We start from the raw sequence: 24,645 nt of genomic DNA on the forward strand, positions 1-24,645 counted from the left end.
CAGCGAGGAGCTGTTTGCCAGGCCTCTGGTCCTCTATTATACCCTGCTGACTGTACTAGACTCAGGGTCACTGGCATTGCAATGTCCCCATGGGAAACATTCTTTTCACACCACTTCGATATCGAAGTTAGTTTTTTTTAGCAGGTTAGGAGACTGAGGTTAAGGTTAGGAAATGGGTTAGGGTTAGCGAAAAGGCTCTCCTAACCTGCTTCGAAAATCACTTTGAATCGAAGTGGCATGAAAAGAGTATGTCCCATGTCCCCATAGTGGCAGGAAATAGAAACTGCGTTCAACATGCAACGAGCCCAGTCCAAGGGGAATGGCTATTGTTTGTTTGATTTGAAACAACATTTTATTTTGTATTGTAATATATATTCTACTGGAATTCCCTTTTGATGTTAATATGGAAATTAATTGACTATGTGGATTTGAGTGTGATGCAAATGTTTCGAAATCAGGTTCAAGGATTTCTTGATCGTTTAAAAAAAAACATTTTATTCAGTTCAGTATGACACCTGTGATATGTTTCAAAAGTTGGCCCCTACTGTAGAATTCTCAAACTATTGTGTCTCATGGTTTTAGTCTATCATCATCCAGGTGGGCTGTAACTAAAGCTACCTGATCACATTCAGAGAGGCCACCACCACCTCAAGACTGCTGGGCAAATCAGATAGATCTTGACCATACTCTGTGGAGTAATCAGTCCATTGTTTTCTCTGTTGACCCTGGTATCTGCTCACTGCACTTCTTTCACATTGTGTGGCTGTGTGTGTGTACGTGTGCTGGAGTGGGTGGGTGGTAGAAGGAAATACACACACACAATCTGTGTTGTCCTTGGATTGCTCCTTTCCTTTCTGCCTTGTCGGAGTTATCCTAGGAATGCCCGTTCAGAGCCCAGGACGTTATGCAGTGTGTCTCTCTCTCTGGCAATGTAGATAAAAGGTGTCATGCGGGAGGTCTGAGTCTGGAATGGGTGCATTGTAAAGTGTTGCTTGTGATCCAGGTGAGAGATGCAGCCTATTATTGGGTTTCTTCTCGGTTTTAGGGATTGTTCTGGGCTAGCCTGATACACAAATATCTCTTGTTACTCCGGTGGGTCAGATCAAAAATTGACAATCCTAATTTCATTGAGATTTTTTTTCTCCCAGCAGAGAAAGTCATTTTTTGAAGGGCTTCCACTTATCTGCATGAGTGTGCTTGACATAACTGTTATCATACAGCGTTTCCAGTTTCGCAATGAAGGTTTAATCCAAAGTTCAGTTTTCCCATTTTCACGGTAGGAATACTCAACTATTCAAAGTTATGACTCCCAAGAGTGCTATAAGCAGGGCTCGCGAGAGAAAGTCCAGGCACCATGCATGCGATTTGCCGCTGATAAAAAACAAGTTCATGCTGGCTGGCCCTCAATGAATGAAGAGAGGGAGCTAGGCACATCAGGAGCTAGGCACATCCTTGGATGGGATAACATAGATACGCTCCACACACCCGCCAACGGAGATAAAGTGCGAACACAGACAGTTTGCGGAATGTTCTGGCTTCTCTCTCTCCCTCATGCCGTCACATAGTTCCTGTTCCTCACTGGCTCGTTTTGACATTTGGATTGGAGAGAAGTGGCCCACATTGACTGTGAGTGAGCCTCCCACAGGTGCTAAGGCTCTAGCTAGCCTAGCTGCCAACCCAATGCAGTTCAGCCCGGTGCTCACCTGTTTTCTCACCCAGCGTCATGGCTCTGTGCCTGGCTATCACAGCTCCAGGACCAGCCAGCCGTCTGCCGGATGTGCATGCTCAGATGGGCCTGGTGATTGCAGGCTTGGCTCTGAGCCGATTTGAAGGACCAAGTCAAGCAGACCGTATCAAAAGCTAATAAGTAGGAAGCCGTTTGATTTATGTACTTCCACTCAGCAGTACAAAACTCTCTGAAGAAACAGTGTCTCTATCTCAGACTCAGCGACAGCCACATGCTTCTTCTTTTTCCTTTTTTCTTTCTTGGACATCCATCAAAGAATCTGCCTTGCGCTTAAGCCTTTCAATCTGAAAATGGTTTTGAGGAGTCTATTTGGTGTTAAATGAGACATAGTAACATGCTGCATACTGCACGGTGAGGGAGTTTTTGTGTCATGGCCCATGGCCTCTCCTCTCAGAGACCTCACAGCACAGAAAGGCCTTCTGGCCACTCAATATCCCTAAACAACCTTGTAACAACTTAATAAATATGAGATTATTGGATTCAACTGATAGGCCAGGAAATTAAGCCTTGCTTGTGGCTGTTTATTTCCAGTTCAGGTCATCCATCCTGTCAATGCTGCAATAAGCAGTAGTCTACTACTTAGTACACTCAGTGATGAAGTCTTCTGGGGCTGTAGTAGTACTAAACAGAGCTCCCTATCACTGCTGTGGGCCTCTCTCACCAGGTGTCATGCTCCTCCAGCTCATTAGGCAGATAATGGTGGATAATGTGGCACTGCAGGCCTCCTGCTTATCACAAAGCCTGGCGGCTGATTATACACAGCCTCTGCTGGAGCAATGGGGACTAACTGGAGACTGGAGACTGGGTTGGCCTCAGCAGCCTTTGATGGACAGCAGCTCAGTCTGACACAATTCCACTTGTTGAGTAACATTCCAATTATATCTGTGATGAGTCCACAGTGTTCTGTCAGTTTTCCTCTGTAGCTCCCTTATCTTCAGAACATCATCAGTGCTCATCTCTTTCCCTGATCCATCTGAGTGCTATTTGCTAGTACCTCTTCCAGCTGGATGTCTGATTCGGTGCAGGGTCCTGCTTTGAATGTGTGCACACAGTTAAACAGTATCAGATGCCCGTCCAGTCTTCACACCGAGGACTTGACTGTTCCAGAAGAACGATTAGGGTTGCAAAGGGAGAGTATATTAATGGAAACGTTCAAATTTACCAGATGTAATCTATCACAAGACCTAGTGGCCCTTTTGGTTACTTCAGATTATCACAGTTATCACTGTTATAATCTCTGGCCCTCTATGTGGATTTATCACATATAAAATATATGAAATAATTAAATAACATGATTTTAAAATAAGAAATAGAAGTACAAAGCTGTAAAACACTGTCCTAAATATAAACCATAAACAGTGAATACCATTGGTGTTTAATATGAGGGTTTCAGCATGAAATATCCTTTCTATATATTTTTTTTACAAACTAAGATTTATTTGACTATTTCAATATGTATTTGTTGGGAATGTTTTGGCGTCAAACTGGTGTCAGTTGGAAGTAGTTCCAATAGTTGGAAGTTGCAGAGTTAAATGAAAATAATTCCATTGTTGATTAAATGCTTTTTTCATTAATTTGGCTATTTTCTCTTGAACCATATGGTCTATCTACTAGAAACTCATGGACAATTTGGACACCGATATAATAAATTAATACTGTATATTAATCAATGTTATTTTAAGTTATTCAAGTATACATTTCCAAAGTTTAATTTTCTTTTAATGTCACATCTTTTGTAATAATGGTCGGAACAAGGCGCAGCGTATGTAGAGTTCCACATATTTATTAAAGACTAAAGTGAAACTTTAGCCAAGAGAAAACAAATAAAGAATAAACTAAACGTAACGACAATGCAGTGCTAACAGGCAACTAAACATAAACAATATCCCATAACCCACAGGTGGAAAAAATTCTACTTAAGTATGATCCCCAATTAGAGACAATGATAATCAGCTGCCTCTAATTGGGAATCATACAAATCACCAACATAGAAAATAAACCTATAACCCCACATAGAAAATATAAACTAGAACAACACCCCAGTCACGCCCTGACCTACTCTACCATAGAAAATAAAAGCTTTCTATGGTCAGGACGTGACATTTAATTACAAAAATTACTGAAGATTCCGGTAACTTTGGTAAATTACTGGTAGCATTGCAACCCTACAGCGACTGATGTCAGCAAGGATATAATATAATGCTAATGTGGCTGATGTTTTAAATTATGTTTCATGGGTCAAGCATAGAAGAAAACTGTTTTTTGTTGTTGTCAATTTTGTAGATGGAGGGAACTCAAACCATTACTGTGGGCCTGGCCTATACAAGCATGTTGTCCACCATGATGACACTGCTAAAGGATTTGTCAGGTGTTACACGGTTACATTTTACAACACACATGCTCCCATTCAAAGTTAACACAAGCCCACCTCGTTTGCGATTGTATTTTAATGTACTTATTTTTTGGCCTGGGAACCGACAGCTTGGCTGATGCTCCTGACTGTGTGTGTTCTCTGGCTCCATAAAGCTTCGTTATTAGATTTGAACATGATTTTCATTGTGGCAGATCTCAGAGTGTGTGGTGCACAAACCAATGTGTTAACATCCGGCTCTTACAAGTCCACATGAACACAGCTTGCCAAACCTCATTTTGTATCTCTCACTCCATATTTTTTTAATGTTTGTTTTGAAGTAGGTCCCAGTCTTCTTTGTAGCTGTGATCTCTGTTAAACGTGTACACTTAAAACAAGTCTGTGGTGTTTCGCGTGAGGGGAATGGAACTTTACGTAAACAAGGCAGTTAATGAGCTGCATTTGGTTTGAAACGTATTGCTTGAGCACGGCTATTAGAGAAGTGTTTGGTATTTATAGTGGAGGCATAAAAAACACAAAGGTTAGTGGCGGGTGTTCAAACATTCCTCACCCTGGTTTAGATAAAGGCCCCACTCCGCTGGAGGTCAGCGAGATGTCATCTTGCGTGGACCCTGTTTGTGTGCTCTTTACCTACTTGAGCCCGGAACTGCACTGTTTGCACAGGTGGAAGAGGGCACCTTGGAGTGAATTGTTCTCTCCATTCCCGTGGACTTAACTTGTCGGAGCAGTGTGCTTGCACAAGACCAGTGAGGCTGAGTGTTCGTCACGAGCAATTTGTTCTTGATGTGGGGCCCCTCTTCCTAATGGAAGCTTGCTTTGTTGCAGTCTCTTTGTCCCTGGGTAAAGGTGGGATTACACAGCCTTTAACTAGGGGGATTGCAGAACCCTTCCAACCATCACCACTCCTCATAGCCCTACACTCTGGGCATTTTAAAATGTCACAGAAAAGAAGCAGGGAATATGCCCATTCCGTGCATTTGTCCCATTGACTCAGGGCAGTGGACGGCTTCTCTTTAGAATCCTGTGGTTTTCTCAGAACACCGACATTCCAGGCATTTAGAACCTGTGGCTCAACGGAAGGGCCTCCTTAATGGCTTTCATCCCCGGCTCTGCTGCTGCTTCACCCATTCAATGGCAAGGCCCACTTCTGCCTGGCCCTGGTTCAGCGCCATAGGTTACACAATGTTCTGGGACTAAGCAGCAAAGAAAACATGCTCTACAACAAGGAAGACGGGCCTCTCTTCAGTCTGCTACCAATAAGTGGCCATACATAGATCTTAAAGTGTACCCCGATGAAAGAGAGAGAGGGAGCGCCCACCCGGCCCTACTCTGAGCCGACAGCAGCAGCAGGTTTGGGTAAAACAGTGGTGAGAGTGAGGGAGAGCAACTGATCAGTATCACCACCTGGCATGTTCCTCCTTGGACCTGTGCTGCACGGTCTTGTCTGGGTGATTCTTATGCAAGCTGCCCTGCCCTCCCTGCCTAGTCTGCTCTGCTCTGGCACTCACATTCAGCAGTGACAGACAGACCAGCAGCCGCAGCAGTAGCTTGCTGGGTCTGTGAGTGTGAGCCACAGCCGAACATGTAAACATTACATACTGTGTATAGCGAGAGCCAAACCAGAATTAGGAACCATGCGTGAGATAATAGCTGTCTGTCGGTGTGGACTGTTGACACAAAGGGTTGTGCTTAATAAGCAGGTGCTCGTTATTTGTGACGGGGCCGGCGTTCTACAACATTACCCAGAATCCCTGTGGAGCTGTGGCTCTGTTTGTGTGGTCTGAGCTGCTGGTGGTCCAACCTGTGTGTGAACAGATACATGGGGGTCCCATACCACCACCACTGGGTAACTTCAGGCCAAGGCTGTTGGTTGGGTTGTCTTACCCTCACAGCAGAGGAGAGCAGTGTTCCCAAATCTGATGGGAAACAACACAACTAGGGAATCTGAGCCTCTATGATTCAGATAGTGTGTACATAGAGCGCCCAGTGCCCAAAACTCCCTCCTGTGACTCACATGAATTCCATTCACACTGAAATAAGAGATTAACATTTATATCTGCTCCAGTGAGAGTGTGTTAGGGCCAGTGGTATGGAAAGGAGAGTCAGAGGTGGGTACATCATTGCCCCCACACCAACCCAAACACCCAGCTACCCACATAGGCCTGGCGTCAGGGCCAACAGTCAGGCCTTGTGCCCTCTCCAGCTTCTGCACCAGCGGAGGTGGAGCGGGCATAGCCTTTGCTCCAACAACATGCCAGAGCTAAAAAGAGGCAGACACTCGAGGCCACCCTCCAGAAATGTTAAATGGTTTGCTTTTGAGGAATGACCAGGTTTCTGTATTCTTTTCTAAGGTAGGGGAGAGTGTTCTTCCAAGATTCCAAGACGATGTTCTATGATGTCTGTCTGAGAGACAGCTGGGGGCTTGGATGAGCTCTAGCGGGGTGAGGTGGATGGATGGACATGGAGCCAATGAAAGAATGACAGACACACACTCTGCTAGGCATTTACATCCACAGCTACATCCACACGGTGGAGTAGAAGAAGAAGAGTGAGTGAGTGAAATGAAGCTGGAAGCCCAGAAAACAGTGACCTGCCCTCTACGCAAGTTTGTAGGTACAACAGTTTTTTATCAGGGCCTAAAATGAACACTGTCACCTGCCGGATGCGGGTAGATTTAGGCAGTGTAAGATATGTATTTCTATTTTTGGTCAGGACTCCACAGTGCGAGCATTTCACTCGCATCTGTGAATAAAAATAGTCAAGTATGAGCACATAGTAAAATAAATGCTGCGGTAGCTGTTTTCAAAGTATTTCTGTTGTTTTGTTTCATAGCTGGTAAATGAATCGCACAAAGTCAAAGAACTACGAATCCTATATAGCCTATTCCACCTCGTGCTGCAAAATTACCTGGCTGGAGGCTGTGAAAAGCTGAGTGAAAGATTCATTTTTAGAAGCGCTGCGCACAGGCACAAAACTTGGTCTAGTTTACTTGAAACGAAAGTCTACTGAAGTGAAATGTTGATATTTTGTTCCAACAGACTATTTACATGGTTTCAAATTAAATCAAACTTTATTTGCCACATGCGCCGAATACAACAAGTGTAGACTTTACCGTGAAATGCTTACTTACAAGCCCTTAACCAACAGTGCAGTTCAAGAAGAACAAAATATTTACCAAGTAGGCTAAAGTAAAAAGTAATAATAAAAAGTAACACAATAAGAATAACAATAACGAGGCTATATACAGGGGGAACCGTTACTGAGTCAGTGTGCAGAGGTACAGGCTAGTTGAGGTGATCTGTACATGTTGGTGGGGGCGAAATGACTATGCATAGGTAACAAACAAACAGAGAGTAGCAGCAGTGTACAGGAGGGTGGGGGTGAGGGGGGTTTCAATGTAAATTGTTTTATGAATTGTTCAGCAGTCTAATGGCTTGGGGGTAGAAGCTGTTGAGGAGCCTTTTGGTCCTAGACTTGGCGCTCCAGTACCGCTTGCCGTGCGGTAACAAAGAAAACAGTCTATAACTTGGGTGACTGGAGTCTCTGACAATTTTATGGGCTTTCCTCTGACACCGCCTATTATATAGGTCCTGGATGGCAGGAAGCTTGGCCCCAGTGATGTACTGGGCCGTTCCCACTACCCTCTGTAGCGCCTTACTTAGATGCTGAGCAGTTGCCATACCAGGCGGTGATGCAACCGGTCAGGATGCTCTCGATGGTGCAGCTGTAGAACCATTTGAGGATCTGTGGGCCCATGCCAAATCTTTTCAGTCTCCTGAGGGGGAAAATATTTTGTCGTGCCCTCTTCACAACTGTCTTGGTATGTTTGGACCATGATAGTTCATTGGTGATGTGGATGTAACAGTATAACTTTAGACCGTCCCCTCGCCCATACCCGGGTGCGAACCAGGGACCCTCTGCACACATCAACAACAGTCACCCACAAAGCATCGTTACCCATCGCTCCACAAAAGCCGCGGCCCTTGCAGAGCAAGGGGAACTACTACTTCAAGGTCTCAGAGCAAGTGACGTCACCGATTTAAACGTTATTTAGCGTGCACCACCGCTAACTAAGCTAGCCGTTTCACATCCGTTACATGGACACCAAGGAACTTGAAACTTTCGACCCGTTCCACTACAGCCTGTTCGTCCCGCCTTTTCCTGTAGTCCACAATTAGCTCCTTTGTCTTGCTCACATTGAGGGAGAGGTTGTTGTCCTGGCACCTCACTGCCAGTTCTCTGACCTCCTCCCTATAGGTCGTCTCATCGTTGTCGATGATCAGACTGTTGTGTCGTCAGCAAACCTAATGATGGTGTTGGAGTCGTGTTTGGCCACTCAGTCGTGGGTGAACAGGGAATACAGGAGGGGACTAGGTACACACTCCTGAGGGGGCCCAGTGTTAAGGATCAGCGTGGCAGACTTGTTGTTACCTACTCTTACCACCTGGGGGTGGCCTGTCAGGAAGTCCAGGATCCAGTTGCAGAGGGAGGTGTTTAGTCCCAGAGTCATTAGCTTTGTGATGAGCTTCGTGGGCACTATGGTGTTGAACGCTGAGCTGTATGGAATGGCATTCTCACATAGGTGTTCCTTTAGTCCAGGTGAGAAAGGGCAGCATGGAGTGCGATTGAGATTGCGTCATCTGTGGATCTGTTAGGGCGGTGTCGCGTTCTGATCTTAGTTATTTTGTTATGTCTTTGTTTTAGTATGGTCAGGGCGTGAGTTGGGTGGGTTGCCGGTCAGTCAGGAGCTGCCAGAGCTGCAGGTCTGTCAGGAGCTGCCAGAGCCGCCGTTACCGCCCTTCACTCCGGAGCTGCCGGAGTCTTCCGCCTGTCTGGTGCTGCCGGAATCTCCCGTCCATTTGGCACCCATTGCTAGGGTCCCCAGTCCGAGGTCGGTGGCGAGGGTCGCCGCTTTAAAGAGGCCACGGAGGCGGGTTAAAAGGAAGACAAAGACTATGGTGGAGTGGGGTCCACGTCCCGCGCCAGAGCCGCCAACGCGGACAGACACCCACCCAGACCCTCCCCTATAGGTTCAGGTTTTGCGGCCGGAGTCCACACCTTTGGGGGGGGGGGGGGGGGGGGGGGGGGGGTACGGTCTGACCTTAGTTCTTTTGTTATGTCTTTGTTTTAGTATGGTCAGGGCGTGAGTTGGGTGGGTCGTTTATGTTCATTTTTCTTAATTTGGGATTTTTGTGTTTGGTCTGGAATGGTTCTCAATCAGAGGCAGCTGTCAATCGTTGTCCCTGATTGAGAACCATACTTAGGTAGCCTGGTTTCACCTTTGAGTTGTGGGTGATTGTTTCCTGTGTCTGTGTGTGCTCCACATGGAACTGTTTCGGTTTGTTATTTCACTTTGTTATTTTTGTATTTTGTCGTGTTCAGTTTGTTCTATTAAATATGGACACTTACCACGCTGCGCATTGGTCCTCCTCTTCTCCTTCATACGACGACCGTTACAGGCGGTATGCGAATTGAAGTGGGTCTAGAGTGTCTGGGAGAATGCTGTTGATGTGAGCCACGACCAGCCTTTCAAAGTACTTCATGGCTACCAACGTGAGTGCCATGGGGCGGTAATCATTTAGGCAGGTTACCTTCGCTTCCTTTGGCACGTTGGTCCGTGCATGTTTTGAGTACACATCCTGGTAATCCGTCTGGCCCAGCGGCTTTGTGAATGTTGACCTGTTTAAAGGTTTTGTTCAAATCGGCTACCGAGAGCGTTATCACACAGTCATCCAGAACAGCTGGTGCTCTCGTGCATGCTTCAGTGTTGCTTGCCTTGAAGCGAGCATAAAAGGCATTTAGCTTGTCTGGTAGGCTCGCATCACTGGGCAGCTTGTGGCTAGGTTTCAAATTTCAGTTTCAAGCCATACCACATCCAATGAGGGTCAGAGCCGGTGTAGTAGGATTTAATCTTAATCCTGTATTGACGCTTTGCTTGTTTGATGGTTCGTCTGAGGGCATAGAGGGATTTCTTATAAGTGTCCAGATTAGTCTCCCGCTCCTTGAAAGCGGCAGCTCTAGCCTTTAGCTCGATGTGGATGTTGCCTGTAATCCATGGCTTCTGGTTGGGATATGTATGTACAGTCACTGTGGGGACGACATCATCAATGCACTTATTGATGAAGCCGATGACTGAGGTGGTGTATTCCTCAATGCCATTGAATCCCGGAACATATTCCAGTCTGTGCAAGCAAAACCGTCCTGTAGTGTAGAATCTGCGTCATCTGACCACTTCCGTATTGAGCGAGTCACTGGTACTTCCTGCTTTAGTTTTTGCTTGTAAGCAGGAATCAGGAGGATAGAATTGTGGTAAGATTTGCCAAATGTATACATCTCTGTGTGTGGAGTAAAGGTGGTCTAGGATTTATTTACCAGCATCACTTTGTGGTGGTAAATAGATGGCTACGAATAATACAGATGAGAACTCTCTTGGTAGATAGTGTGTTCGACAGTTTATCGTGAAGAACTCTACCTCAGGCGAGCATTGCCTCAAGACTTCTTTAATATTGGACATTGCATACCAGCCGTTATTAACAAAAGACACACACCCCCACCCCTCGTCTTACCAGAGGTAGCGTCTCTGTTCTGCCGGTGCATGGAAAATCCCGCCAGCTCTATATTGTCTGTTTCTTCTTTCAGCCACGTCTCGGTGAAACATAAGATGTTACAGTTTTTAATGTACTGTTGGTAGGATAATCTTAATAGTAAGTAATCAATTTTATTTTCTAACGATTGCATATTAGCAAGGAGAATGGAAGGCATTGGGAGTTTACTCGCTAGCCTCCGGCTTCTCAGAAGGATCTCCGATCTGTGTCCCCTTTTCCGGCGTCTTTTCTTCACGCAAAAGGCATGGATCTGGGCCTGTTCCAGTGAAAGCAGGATATCCTTCTCGTCAGACTCGTTAAAGGAAAAAGTTTATTCTAGTCTGCAGTGAGTAATTGCTTTTCTGATGTCCAGAAGTTATTTTCGGTCATAAGAGACGGTAGCAGCAACATTATGTAAACAATAAGTTTTAAAAAATAAGTTACACAAAACGCAAAAAGAATATCTAAATTGCACAATTGGTTGGGAGAATGTAAAACGTCAGCCATGTTCTTCGGCTGAATCTTTGGTTCACAAGCTAGGTTATTTTTCTATGTTTGAGTTTCAACTGCTAGGGAAGAGAAGACAACTCCTCTAAGTACTAGTCAGACACAGTCTCACAGGCACAAATGTGACTCGATTTGCATTACCACAGTCGTAACCTCCCACCGTTAAAGGGCATGTGACATTTTTGATATTTTGAAATGAAACAATATACCATATTACTTCTTATTAGTAATACATGTATTGTTTTAGAAACATTACCAATCATGCTAATCGCTTTTTTTGGTGTGTTTTTGCAAAAATAAAATATTTTGGCTGCTGGACCAAAAAGTAAATTTTATGCCCTGGTTTTTATTAAATTCACAATTTTACCGCTCTCACGTGCACATTTCTGCCCAATATAAACCAACAATGTCCTACCTTTTTGTAGCATTTCTGACTATGCTAAAATATTTTCTGCAGAATCTCAAGAGTTCTTAAAAGTTCTAGCTAAAGTCTCCCCTTATCTCAGCTCACTGGTCACCATAGCAGCACCCACCTGTAGCACGCGCTCCAGCAGGTATATCTCTCTGGTCACCCCCGAAGCCAATTCCTCCTTTGGCCGCCTCTCCTTCCAGTTATCTGCTGCCAATGACTGGAACGAACTACAAAACTCTCTGAAACTAGAAACACTTATCTCCCTCACTAGCTTTAAGCACAAGCTGTAAGAGCAGCTCACAGATTACTGCACCTGTACATAGCCCATCTATAATTTAGCCCAAACAACTACCTCTTCACCAACTGTATTTATTTATTTATTTTGCTCCTTTGCACCCCATTATTTCTACTTTGCACATTCTTCCACTGCAAATCAACCATTCCAGTGTTTTACTTGCTATATTGTATTTACCTCGCCATCATGGCGTTTTTTTTGTCTTTACCTCCCTTTTCTCACCTCATTTGCTCACATTGTATATCGACTTTTTTTCTACTGTATTATTGATTGTATGTTTGTTTTACTCCATGTGTAACTCTGTGTTGTTGTATGTGTCGAACTGCTTTGCTTTATCTTGGCCAGGTCGCAATTAGAAATGAGAACTTGCTCTCAACTTGCCTACCTGGTTAAATAAAGTGAAATAAAATTAATAAAACATTTTTTTTTTTTAAAGAGTTCTTAAACCAGGTGCAACTCAGTTGCTGCTCAACAGTAACAGCTACCTAGTAGATGGGAAAGGAAGGTAGCTAGCTAGTAGGTAGATATCATTTTCTATGGAATGTTTTTCATATGGCTGAAGTCATCTGTGTAAACTGCTGATCTGGACACTTGTGTGTAACCAGAGCACAAACAAATAAGCTAGGAAATGTCCTTGGCTGCTTTTATAGCCAGTTAGATACACCAAACTTGGGGAAAACTGTCACTCTGCTAATTTATAATAAATGCACACACCAGAACAGGTGTGTGGATCATAATAATCATTGCTTGTTTTGCGCAACCTGTGCCAGTCAAATGAAAACACCATGCTTGCTAACTTGGTTAGCTATGTAATCAGTAATCAATCAGTACTGAGTGAATGAACAAAACATTTTGGAACTAACGTGTGCTGTCGTTATCAGACTGTTAATTTAAAAAATGTCAAGTTGCTATATCTATAACAGGGTTTGTAGCGCAATAGTTAGAGTTACCGCCCTAAGATTTGAAGGTCTGCGGAGGGGATATTTTGACCATTCTCTGTCATGTATAGTTTTTGACATCTCTTTCCTGACACACATGCTGATGCGCACACGCACGATGTGTGCTTATTTTATTGTATTAGTTGTCTCTTAAAAGCACCTTTGGGTTCATTGAGTGGCAATTAGTACTAGTGCACTCATCTTGCTACTACAGAGGAGAGAACGTGGAGAGACCATCTCTCAAACTTTCAAGGACAACGTCGTTGCACTCATCTGTCACATGCACGCCATCCCTACGGTACACGATAAGTTGGCAGGTTGTAAACATTGCTTCCTATCAGAAGCTAAGAAATCTGTTAAACCGGCCTACGTGGAGCTGACAAACGACTTACGCTTATTCGTATGCACACAGTACATCGCACACTATCAGTAGCACTTATGTATGTTCTGTTCCAAATCTGTGAGTACTCCCATCTGCTTTCATATTTATACTGCCATTTATAAATGTGGGAATGTGTGCTCTTTTACTGGAGTTGAACAAGCGTGTAGAGCATTTCTAAGGACACTTATATCTTAAGGATTTAGAGCACCTATCCAATGTCAGATTTGTAAATAATTATTCTTAAAAGTGTTTTGTACTTGTCTAAGGACTTTGTATTTTACAGATGTTTCTCAGCAGTTTGTCATTTGTCACGTATCAGGAGTTACCAAAATGGCTAATGACAAGTTGAGCCACAGGGTTAGGCAGGCTTTTTTGTTCAAGCCCAGTGCTACCAAACCTGATTCTACTACTCAGCTGTTCATCGAGACCTTGAATAGTAAAATCAGGTGTGGTAGAACTGGGCTTCAACAAGAAAGCCTGCAGAACCCTGTGGCTCTTCAAAAGCAAGTGTGGCTTTCCCTGAATTGTATGTACAAAGTTTACTATATCTGATGAATGTATGTTTGATTCTAAATTGTATATTTTGTAATAACTCACTGTTGTTTACATGTAATATAGTAGAAGGCCTTTCCTCAGTAAACTTTAAAGTGTATTTTCATGTAAATAGTTATATATATATATATATATATATATATATATATATACATGTATTTATTTATTTAACTAGGCAAGTCAGTTAAGAACATGGGTAGAGAAAAACAATCCTGTTTACTTCATATTAGCTTAAATGGGTTTCTGGTTTTTTGATTCCCTCTGGAAAATCAGCTGTTAATATTAAATAAATACTAATAACAACATTATTTCTGTTGCCATTTGTCATTATTGTGTACTTTTACTTTACATGTATTGCTTTGTTTTGCTGTATTATAATGTTGTTGTCACACCCTGATCTGTTTCATCTGTCTTTGTGCTCGTTTCCACCCCCCTCCAGGTGTCGCACCATCTCCCCCATTAACCCCAGTGTATTTATACCTGTGTTCTCTGTTTGTCTGTTGCCTGTTTGTTTTGTTTTTCAAGCCTACCAACGGGTTTCCCCTTGCTCCTGTTTTCTAGTTTTCCCGGTTTTGACCATTCTGCCTGCCCTGACCCTGAGCCTGCCTGCCGTTCTGTACCTTATGGACTCTGATCTGACCTCTGCCTGCCATTGACCTGTCGTTTGCCTGCCCCTGTTCTAGTAATAAACTTTTGTTACTTCGACACTGTCTGCATCTGTGTCTTCCCTAAACGTGATAGTACGAACTGGCCATGACTGACCCAGCAGACTCGGACCAGCTCCGCAACACCATCTCCTCGGGGGAGCCACCAACGGAAGGCATGAAGAGTTGCTTCATGGTCTTGTGGAAGGGTTCCAGACCTTGGCCGAATGCCATGACCAAGCGTTGGACACATTGCTGGAGCAATTCCGCGGGTTGCCTGTTAGTCAGCCTACCACGAAGGTACCCTCCCAGCCCCTCAGTAACACGGCTGTTAGCAGCACCGCCACCCCGGTTTCTCGTGAACCCTGCTTACCTCCCCGGAACGCTTCGATGGAGAGTCGGGCACCTGTGTCGGACGTTTCTCGCTCAGTGTTCCCTCATCATCGAGCTGCAGCCCTCCTCCTTCCCCTCAGACCGCTGTAAGATGATAGCATACCTCATCACGCTGATGTCCGGGAGTGCTCTCGCCTGGGCTACGGCAGTATTATGGGAACAGCAGTTGGCCGTATATTTCAGACTGGAGGAGTTCATCGTGGAGGTGAAGAAAGTTTTCAATGCTCCATTGTCCGGGAGAGAGGCTGCCCGGAAGTTACTCCAGCTTCGGCAAGACTCCCGCAGTGTGGCAGACTATGCAGTGGATTTCCGCACGTTGGCAGCTGACAGTGCCTGGAACCCGGTAGCGCTGTTCGACATGTTCCTGCACGGAGTATCGGACAAAGTAAAGGACGAGTTTGCAGCTCGGAAACTACCGACTGATCTCCACTCACTCATCGCCTTGACCATTCAGAACGATGGGCGACTACGGGAGCAAGGGAAGGAGAGGAGGTTCGATTTCACTCGCCTGCCCAAGGCGTCCACCTCGCCTCGACATCCTGGAAGTCCCCGACGGCTCTATTGCCGAGAGAACCTGAGGCTACCCGAGTTCCCCCGAGAGTCTCAGAAGTCTGCCAATTCACCTCTTCCCCGAACCGATGCAATTAGGCAGAGCTAGGCTGTCCCCAGCCGAACGGCTATACAGGCTTCACACGAAGAGTTGCCTGTATTGCATTTCGTGGCCACCTGTCCACTAAAAGACCAGGCTCACCGGTAGTAGCGAGTACTCTGGTGGGTCACACGGATAACTTTTCCTCTCTCCTTACTGGCATTCCTTTTCATGCCATCTTGCTGTGGGGGAACCTGTCACAATCTCTCCGGGTACTCATCAACTCTGGGGCCGATGAGAGCTTTATGGACACTACCCTGGCATCCGATCTGGACATCCCCACTCAGCCCGTCCATTTCCATGGACGTTAGAATGCTGGACAGGCGCTCATAGGCCGGTTCACCCACAATACCACCCCCATCAACCTACGTGTGTCAGGGAACCACAGTGAGATGTTCTAATTCCTGCTTATTAAGTCTCCTCAGGTTCCTGTGGTATTGGGATTATCTTGGCTCCAGCGACACAATCCCCTTATTAACTGGTCTTCTGGTGCCATCATGGGCTGGAGCCCATTCTGCCATGCTCATTGCTTGAAGTCAGCATAGCCTGCCCCAGGATGTCTTCCTGGGGGCTCGAAAGTTTCCCATGACTTCTCCGCCATTATCGCTGAATACCAGGACCTCCAGGAGGTGTTTAGTAAGGCCCGGGACACTTCGCTTCCGCCACACTGACCCTATGATTGCGGGATCAACCTTCTCTCAGGCACCACTCTACCCTGGGAACGACTGTACTCTCTGAGGACTCCCTAGCTGCAGGGTTCATCCCTCCTTCTGCTTCCCCTGCGCCCGTGCATAAACTACCTGGGCCACAACGACATCACAGGGAAGAACCGCTACCCGCTACTACTCCTCTCCTTGGCCTTCGAGCCGCTCCAGGGGACCACCATGTTCTCCAAGCTGAACCTACAGAATGCCTACCACCTGGTGTGGATACGGGAAGGGGACGAGTGGAAGACTGCCTTCAACACGGCCAGCGGCCACTACGAGTATCTGGCATGCCATTTGGTCTTACCAATGCCCCTGCTGTATTCTAGGCTCTGTTGAATGATGTTCTCCGCGACATGTTGAACCGGTTCATCTTTGTCTACTTCGATGACTTCCTTGTTTGCTCCCGCTCTGCCCAAGAACACGTGCTCCACATCCGACAGGTTCTCCCAATGCCTCCTGGAGAACCAGCTTTTTGTGCAAGCAGAGAAGTACGAATTCCATTGCTCCACCATCCCCTTCCTAGGTTACATCATTGCTGCAGGGAGTGTACAGATGGATCCCGGGAAGGTGAGAGCGGTGGTGGATTGGCCCCAGCATATGTCCAGAATGCAACTGCAACATTTCCTGAGATTTGTCAACTTTTATCGCCGCTTTATCCCGGGGTTACAGCACCCTGGCTTCCCTGCACAGGCCGATGCTTTGGATGTCAGAGAGGGGGCTGTACTGTCCCAATGTTCTTACCTGGACCTCCAGTTACATCCCTGCGCCTTCTTCTGCCATCACCTCAACGCCACGGAGAGGAACTACGATGTGGGGAAACGTGAGCTTCTCACGGTGAAGATGGCATTGGAGGAGTGGAGGGTATTGGCTGGAGGGGGCAGAACATCTGTTCATTGTGGGGACAGACCACAAGAACCTGGAATATCTCTGCACCGCCAAGCGTCTCAATTCCAGTGAAGCTAGGTGGGCCCTGCTTTTCACCTGGTTCAACTTCTCCCTCTCATACTGACCGAGATCCAAGAATGTCAAGCTGGATGCGCTGTCACGCCGTTATAGCCCCGCGGCTACACGCACGGAACCAGAGGCCATCCTTCCCACCTCGTGCCTGCTGACGGCACTCAGCTGGGGAATAGGGAAGCATGTTCGTGAGGTGCAGAGTTCCCAGCCAAACCCAAGGGGGACCCAGATAACCGGATGTTTGCTCCTGGCACTGTCCGCTCCTCGGTCCAGGCTCCCGTCAGACACTGGCATTTGTGTGACAATGCTTTTGGTGGCCTACCATGGTTCCTGACATCTCCACATTCATCTCAGCATGCACGATCTGTGCGCAGAACAAGACTCCCCGGCAAGCTCCGGCTGGTCTCCTTCAACCTCTGCCTGTTCCTCACCATCCCTGGTCTCACATATCTCTGGACTTTGTCACGGGTCTCCCCCCGTCTGATGGCAACACCGCCATCCTGACAGTAGTGGACTTCCAACTTCAATCCTCTACGTAAGCTACCCTCTGCTGAAGAGATGGACCATCTCATGGTGAAGCATGTCTTCCAGATCCATGGACTCCCAGTGGACAAAGTCTCCGACCGGGGTCCTCAGTTGTCGCCCCTGTTCTGGAAGGTGTTCTTCACACTCATTGGGTTGTCGGCCAGCCTATCCTCCGGGTTCCACCCCCAGTCCAATGGCCAGTCGGAGCGAGCCAACCAAGACCTGGAGATGACTCTTCGCTACCTGGTCTCCTCCAACCCCACCACATGGAGCCAGCAACTAGGGTGGGTCGAATATGCCCTTCAACACCCTTCCTTGCTCTGCCATGGGTCTCTCACCCTTTGAGTGTTCCCTAGGTTATCAGCCCCCGTTCTTTCTGAAGAAAGAGGAAGAGGTCGGCATACCCTCAGCCCAGATGTTTGCCCACTGCTGTTGTCGTACCTGGAAGACAGTCCGGTCGGCTCTTCTCAAGACCACCTCCAGGTATCAACGACAAGCGGACCGCCACCGGACCCCGGCTCCCCGGTATCGTCTTGGGCAGAGGATATGGCTGTCCACCCAAGATCTGCCCCTCCGGGTGGAATCCCGCAAACTTTCCCCCCGGTTTATCGGCCCTTTCCCCATCTACAAGATCATTAGCCCCTCTGCTGTTCGTCTTTTGTTGCCCCGTACCCTCTGTATACATCCCACTTTTCATGTGTCTAGGATCAAACTAATGTCTCACAGCCCTTTCTCTCCTGTTTCCACGCCCACCCCTCTCCCCTGTTTCATTGACGTCCAACCGGAGTACACGGTGAGGCGTCTCCTGAAGGTTCGACCTTGGGGCAGGGGATTCCAGTACCTGTTTACTGGGAGAGTTATGGCCTGGAGGAGAGGTTCTGGGTCCCCGCCAGGGACATCCTGGACCCAAGCCTCATTGCTGATTTCCAACGCCGGCACCCCGGTCAACCAGGTATGCGTTCAGGTAGGACGCCCGGTGTACTGTCACACCCTGATATGTTTCATCTGTCTTTGTGCTTGTCTCCACCCCTCTCCAGGTGTCGCCTATCTTCCACCCCCAGTGTATTTATACATTTTGTTCTGTCTGTTGCTTGTTTAGTTTGTCAAGCCTAGCATTTCCCCCCTTGCTCCTGTCTTTTTCTAGTTCCTGTATTCTAGTTTTCCCGGTTTTGACCATTCTGCCTGCCCTGACCCTGAGCCTGCCTGCCGTTCTGTACCTTGTCACACCACCCTGGATTATTGACCTCTGCCTGCCCTGATCCCGAGACTGCCTGATGTCTGTACCTTATGGAATCTGATCTGGATTACTGACCTCTGCCTGCCCTTGACCTGTCGTTTTGCCTGCCCCCCGTTCTAGTAATAAACGTTTGTTACTTCGACACTGTCTGCATCTGGGTCTTCTCCTGAAACGTGATAGTTGTATAATCACCTTCTGGGGTAAAAACCATGAAAACTTAAAAAGGCAGCATTGGTTTGAAGACAAAAAGAAAGGAATTTCACCCATACTCTACCAAGGTTTTCCAGCACACAGCTTTGACCTACTACAGTAGCTATGTTGGTCTTATGTACTTCCAACACAGGAGGTTGGTGTGCACCTTAATTGGGGAGGATGGGCTCGTGGTAATGGCTGGAGCGGAATTGGTGGAATGGTATCAAATATACCAGCCATTATAATGATCCGTCCTCCCCTCAGCAGCCTCCACTGTCTTCCAACAATGTGTAGGCAGCTTGCTTAGGATTCAAACCTTCTCAAACAGCCTAATTCATACTCTTCGGAGGGATAATGGACTTTACAGTGTCCTGCTATTAAAATAATATATATTCACCATCCTAATATTGAGTTGCATACCCCCCCCCCCCCTTTTTCTCTCAGAACAGTCTCAATTCATCAGGGAATGGACTCTACAAGGTGTTGAAGGCATTCCACAGGGATGCTCTATAGACCTCTATATCTATATGAGTGACTGTCGAAAACACCTCCTCCTTTTGTTATGTTAGGTACAGTACCTACTGACCAAGAAAGATGTTATGAAATATATTAAGGTTTATAGATATACAGGCGGGCAACACGAAACAGCTCACTCAATCAAGCCTGATGGTGTTGGAAGTATTCAAGTAAAGCTTGCTTTCATATACATTGAACAAAAATATAAACGCAACATGCAACAATTTCAAAGATTTTACTGAGTTACACTTGATATTATGAAATCAGTCAATTGAAAAAAATGACTTAGGCCCTATGGATTTCATATTACTGGGAATACATATATGCATATGTTGGTCATATGTTACCTTATAAAATAAGGTAGGGGCGTGGATAAAAAAAGCAGTCACAACCATTTGGCTCATGCAGTGCGACAGTTAATCAAGCTGTAGATTGTGGAATGGCTGTGCAAAGTTGCTGGACATTAGCGGGAACTGGTACACGCTGTCGTACACGTCAAACCAGAGCATCCCAAACATGCTCAATGGGTGACATGTCTGGTGAGTATGCAGGCCTTGGAAGAACTGGGACATTTTCAGCTTCCAGGAATTGCATACAGATCCTTGCGACATGGGGCCGTGCATTATCATGCTGAAACATGAGGTGATTGCAGCGGATGTATGTTATGACAATGTGCTTCAGGATCTTGTCACTGTATCTCTGTGCATTCAAATTGCCATAGATTAAATTTAATTGTGTTTGTTGATGGTAGCTTATGCCTGCCTATACCATAACCCCACTGTCACCATGGGGCACTCTGTTCACAATGTTGACATCAGCAAACCGCTTGTGCACACGACGCCATAGTGTCTGACATCTGCCCGGTACAGTTGAAACTGGGATTCATCTGTGAAGAGCACACTTCTCCAGCATGCCAGTAGCCATCAAAGGTGAGCATTTGCCCACTGAAGTCGATTAATAGCCAAACTGCAGTCAGGTCAAGACCTTGCTGAGGACGACGAGCATGCAGATGAGCTTCCCCGAGACGGTTTCTGACAGTTGTGCAGACATTTTTCGGTTGTGCAAAACCACATTTTAATCAGCTGTCTGGTCTGGCCTCAGACCATCCCACAGGTGAAGAAGCCGGATGTGTAGATGTAGAAACTGTCCCATTACAGAGAATATCCTGGCTCCATATATGAAATTAAGAGCATGCGTATCTGGAGCATGTCTACTCATTTTATCAAATAAAATGTCAGATATCCGGAAATATATAGATCCCCTGATATTGACCCTTTTCGCCAAGTGTAGGATCGAAGAAGTATTCAAGTAGATGTCACTCAATAGAGATGAGAAAGGTATCAGAGTGACTGAAGAAGACCCATGGGAAGTGGATATGGGACCTTAACGTCACAAATAGCCTGATTACTACTAGTGAGGAGTGACTGGGTTGGTGTTTGATTGAGAGGAGTGGGAGTGAGAAACACTGGGGTAAACCAGAGGTAAACAGGGGGATTGTTTACTTAGCTCTGTTTACCAAGCCCTCCTCTTGTCTCCTCTGACTCCAACTGCGTAATCTCTCATCGGTGATAAGGAACCTGAATTCCACACACTAGACTGAGATCTGTCATTGTTTGGTCTAATGCCCCCCAATGCCATGCCAGGATATGAGTACAGAGATAAGCAGGGTTGCTCTCTGAATGAGTTAATAGCTACAGATCAAACTCAAGATGGAGGGCACCTTGGCAGGAACTTATTTCAGTTCAAGACGGAATACCATGATGAGTGCTCAGAGCATTCACTGACCAGCTGGCAAGTGTCTTCACTGACATTATGTATTTATTTTTATTTATTTACCCCCTTTTCCTCGCCAATTTCAATATTGTCTCATTTCTGCAACTCCCCAATGGCCTCGGGAGGCTAAGGTCGAGTCATTCGTCCTCTGAAACATGACCCACCAAAACCGCGCTTCTTAACATCCGACCGCTAAACCCGGAAGTAAGCCGCACCAATATGTCGGAGGAAACACTGTTCACCTGACGACCAAGTTCAGCCCGCAGGTGCCCGGCCCGCCACAAGGTGTCGCTAGAGCGCCATGAGCCAAGTAAAGCCCCCCGGCCAAACCTTCCCTTAACCCGGACAACGCTTGGCCATATGTGGACTCCCGAACACGGCCGGTTGTGATACAGCCCGGGATCGAACCCGGGTCTGTAGTGACACCTCTAGCATTGCGGTGCAGTGCCTTAGACTGCTGCGCCTCTCGGGAGGCCCAGCCTTCACTGATATTTTCAACCTATCCTTGACCCGTTCTGTAATACCAACTTGTTTCAAGCAGACCACCATAGTCCCTGTGCCCAAGAATGCCAGGTTAACCTGCCTAAATGACTATCGCCCAGTCGCACACACATCTATAGCCATGAAATGCTTTCATCAACACCATTCTCCCAGACACCCTGGACCCACTCCAATTGGCATACCGTCCCAACAAATCCACAGCTGATGTAATCTGTATTGCACTCACTGCCCTCACCCACCTGGACAAAGGGAATACGTATGTAAGAATGCTGTTCATTGACTACAGCTCAGCATTCAACAACATTGTTCCCTCCAAGCTCATCACCAAGCTCAGGACCCTTGGACTGAACACCTCCCTTTGCAACTGGATCCTGGACTTCCTGATGGGCCGGCCCCAGGTGGTGAGGGTAGGCAACAACACATCCGCCACGCTGACTATCAACACTGGGGCCCCTCAGGGGTGTGTGCTTAGTCCCCTCCTCTACTCCCTGTTCACTGACGACCGCCTTGTTGTTTAGTGTGTTCCAATTTTCCCAGAAGTGACTTGATTCTATGGATTCTTCAATCACATTGAGCTGTTTTCTGACATGCTGTTCCTTCTTTTTTCTTAGTGTATTTCTGTTTTAGTGTTTCCTCTCTCTCTCTCTCTCTCTCTCTCTCTCCCCCTCATCTCAAAGCTCTGCTACTTATTTTACCATAATAATTTATCTAGGCAGAGCGCTGTCGAGGTCTGTTTGAAGCTCTCCGTACAACACCAGCCCAGCACTGTTCCTCGTGACTCTGCCTCGGCTGCCTCGGCTTCAAAGCTCTTCTGGGGCTGCGGTTCTGGGGAGGCCTCCCTTCCCCATAAATCCTCCTTGAAATCAAAAACCTCTATCAAGATGTCTAAAACAGAGTGGGCCACGAGCGGACAAGCACAGTGACGCTTTACAGTGATCCCTGGTTATCCATAGGTTAGGGGTCCTCCCTCTGTCTTACACAGATTAAATGTCTTGGATGGTTCCAGCTGTTGTGATTAGATTCCCCTGAACTGCACTACAAGACCATGGTGCTTACCTACGGAACAGCAAGAGGAACTTCCCCTCCCTACCTTTAGTCTATGCTCAAACCCTACACCCCAACCAGAGCACTCCATTCTGCCAACTCAGGTCCCTTGGCCCTCCCACCCCTATGGGAGGGCAGCTGCCGCCCACCCAGTCTAAGCTCTTCTCTGTCCTGGTACTCCAATGTTGGAACCAGATTCCCCCAGAAGCTAGGACAGCAGGGTCCCTGCCCATCTTCTGAAAACATCTAAAACCCTACCTCTCCAGAGTATTTTTAAATAATCCTCCTCACCTCGACTCCCCAACCCCCCCAAAAAATTGCACTTGATCCCCCCCCTAGCTCTGACTCTACTGATAGCTACTTTCTAGAGGAAAAATTTACTTTCTATGCCTGTGATATGTGGTTGTCCCACCTAGCTATCTTAAGATTAATGCACTAACTGCAAGTCGCTCTGGATAAGAGCGTATGCTAAATGACTAAAATGTAAATGTAAAATATAAATTTGAAATTGCCTTTGTTTTTATTGATGCCGTTACGTCTGGAATAATATGCTGTTGTATGCTGTAGGTCGTGGTACTGGGAGGTCTGCCTGTCAGGGTATTTGCCATTCAAAAGCCCATCTATGGTTGGAGTTAGGGTTCTCAGCTCGCCAGCTCAACAACCAACATATACATGTCTGTCTCTGGATCCCTTAAACTTAGATTAAAGCAACTGGGGAAGACTTTGATGACATTTAACAAGACAAATGAGGAAAGGAGATTAATTTCAAATCAATGCCACTACACATCTGTGTGTGTGTGTTTGTGTGCGTCACTCCATGCTCCTTCCACGCTTACACCGCCCTGTCGCTATTGGACAGAGAACACCCTGCAGTGTGTTTAAGTTCAGAAAGCAAGCAGTGGACTTGGTGGGATGCAGCAGTCAGAGCCCCTGTTTTAGATTTCAATAAGGAGGGAGGCTGTTTATATCATTTGGAGCTGGAGAAGTGGTCTAGGAGCAGGAGTCTATAAGCAGGCGTCTAGGAGCAGGGCTCTATAGAAGGAAGGAGCTGCCTTTGTGGAGCCAGTGGTCAGTCAGGTCACTCGCTGAGTCCCAGTCCAGCTGGAGCTATAAAAGAACCTACAATTTTTTTTATACAGAAAGTTAGCAAAAATAGATAGAATCTTGCCACCATGGAAAGGTAAATACTATTCGTGGAAAAATCACCCTGATTAATTCTTTAGTCATATTCCAGTTTACCTATTTACTTATTGCCCTGCCATGCAGAACTATTTGTATTTTAAATTATTTGTGCAAAAACAAATGTAACTTTATTTGAAATGGCAAGCCAGACAAAATAAAATGTGCTTATTTATATAATGAATATGAGTTCGAGGGGCTAAAATTATTAAATATTAAAGCATTAAACCTCACTAAAAGCATCAGTCATACAAAAGTTATACTTAAACCCAAACTGGTTCTCCAGTAGGTTAATCAGAATTGCTCAACCCTTGTTCAAAAATGGCCTTTTTCCCCTTTATCCAGATTACAACCTCTCACTTTCAGTTAATTGAAAACCTTTTCAAAATATCGCCCTTTTATAAAACAAGCCATACTGTCACGTTCGTCATAGAGACCAAGGCGCAGGGTGATTAGAATACATTATTTTATTAACGAAGAACACTTAAAACAAACTAACCAAAAACAACAAAACGAACGTGAAGCTATAAACAACGAGTG

General features: G+C 46.2%; 1 protein-coding gene across 1 annotated transcript in view; it reads left to right on the forward strand.

Annotated features, from left to right (window-relative positions):
- The first annotated feature begins 18,546 nt into the window (after window positions 1-18,546).
- LOC139365908 (fibroblast growth factor receptor-like 1) overlaps window positions 18,547-24,645 on the forward strand; it is a 40,562-nt gene continuing 34,463 nt past the window's right edge. Inside the window, exon 1 of the mRNA XM_071102968.1 lies at window positions 18,547-18,627. Coding sequence (XP_070959069.1) covers window positions 18,618-18,627 — 10 coding nt within the window. The 5' untranslated portion in view covers window positions 18,547-18,617. The remainder of the gene's footprint in view (window positions 18,628-24,645) is intronic.

The sequence above is a fragment of the Oncorhynchus clarkii genome, chromosome 14 (assembly GCF_045791955.1).
Source record: "Oncorhynchus clarkii lewisi isolate Uvic-CL-2024 chromosome 14, UVic_Ocla_1.0, whole genome shotgun sequence".
NCBI lineage: Eukaryota > Metazoa > Chordata > Actinopteri > Salmoniformes > Salmonidae > Oncorhynchus > Oncorhynchus clarkii.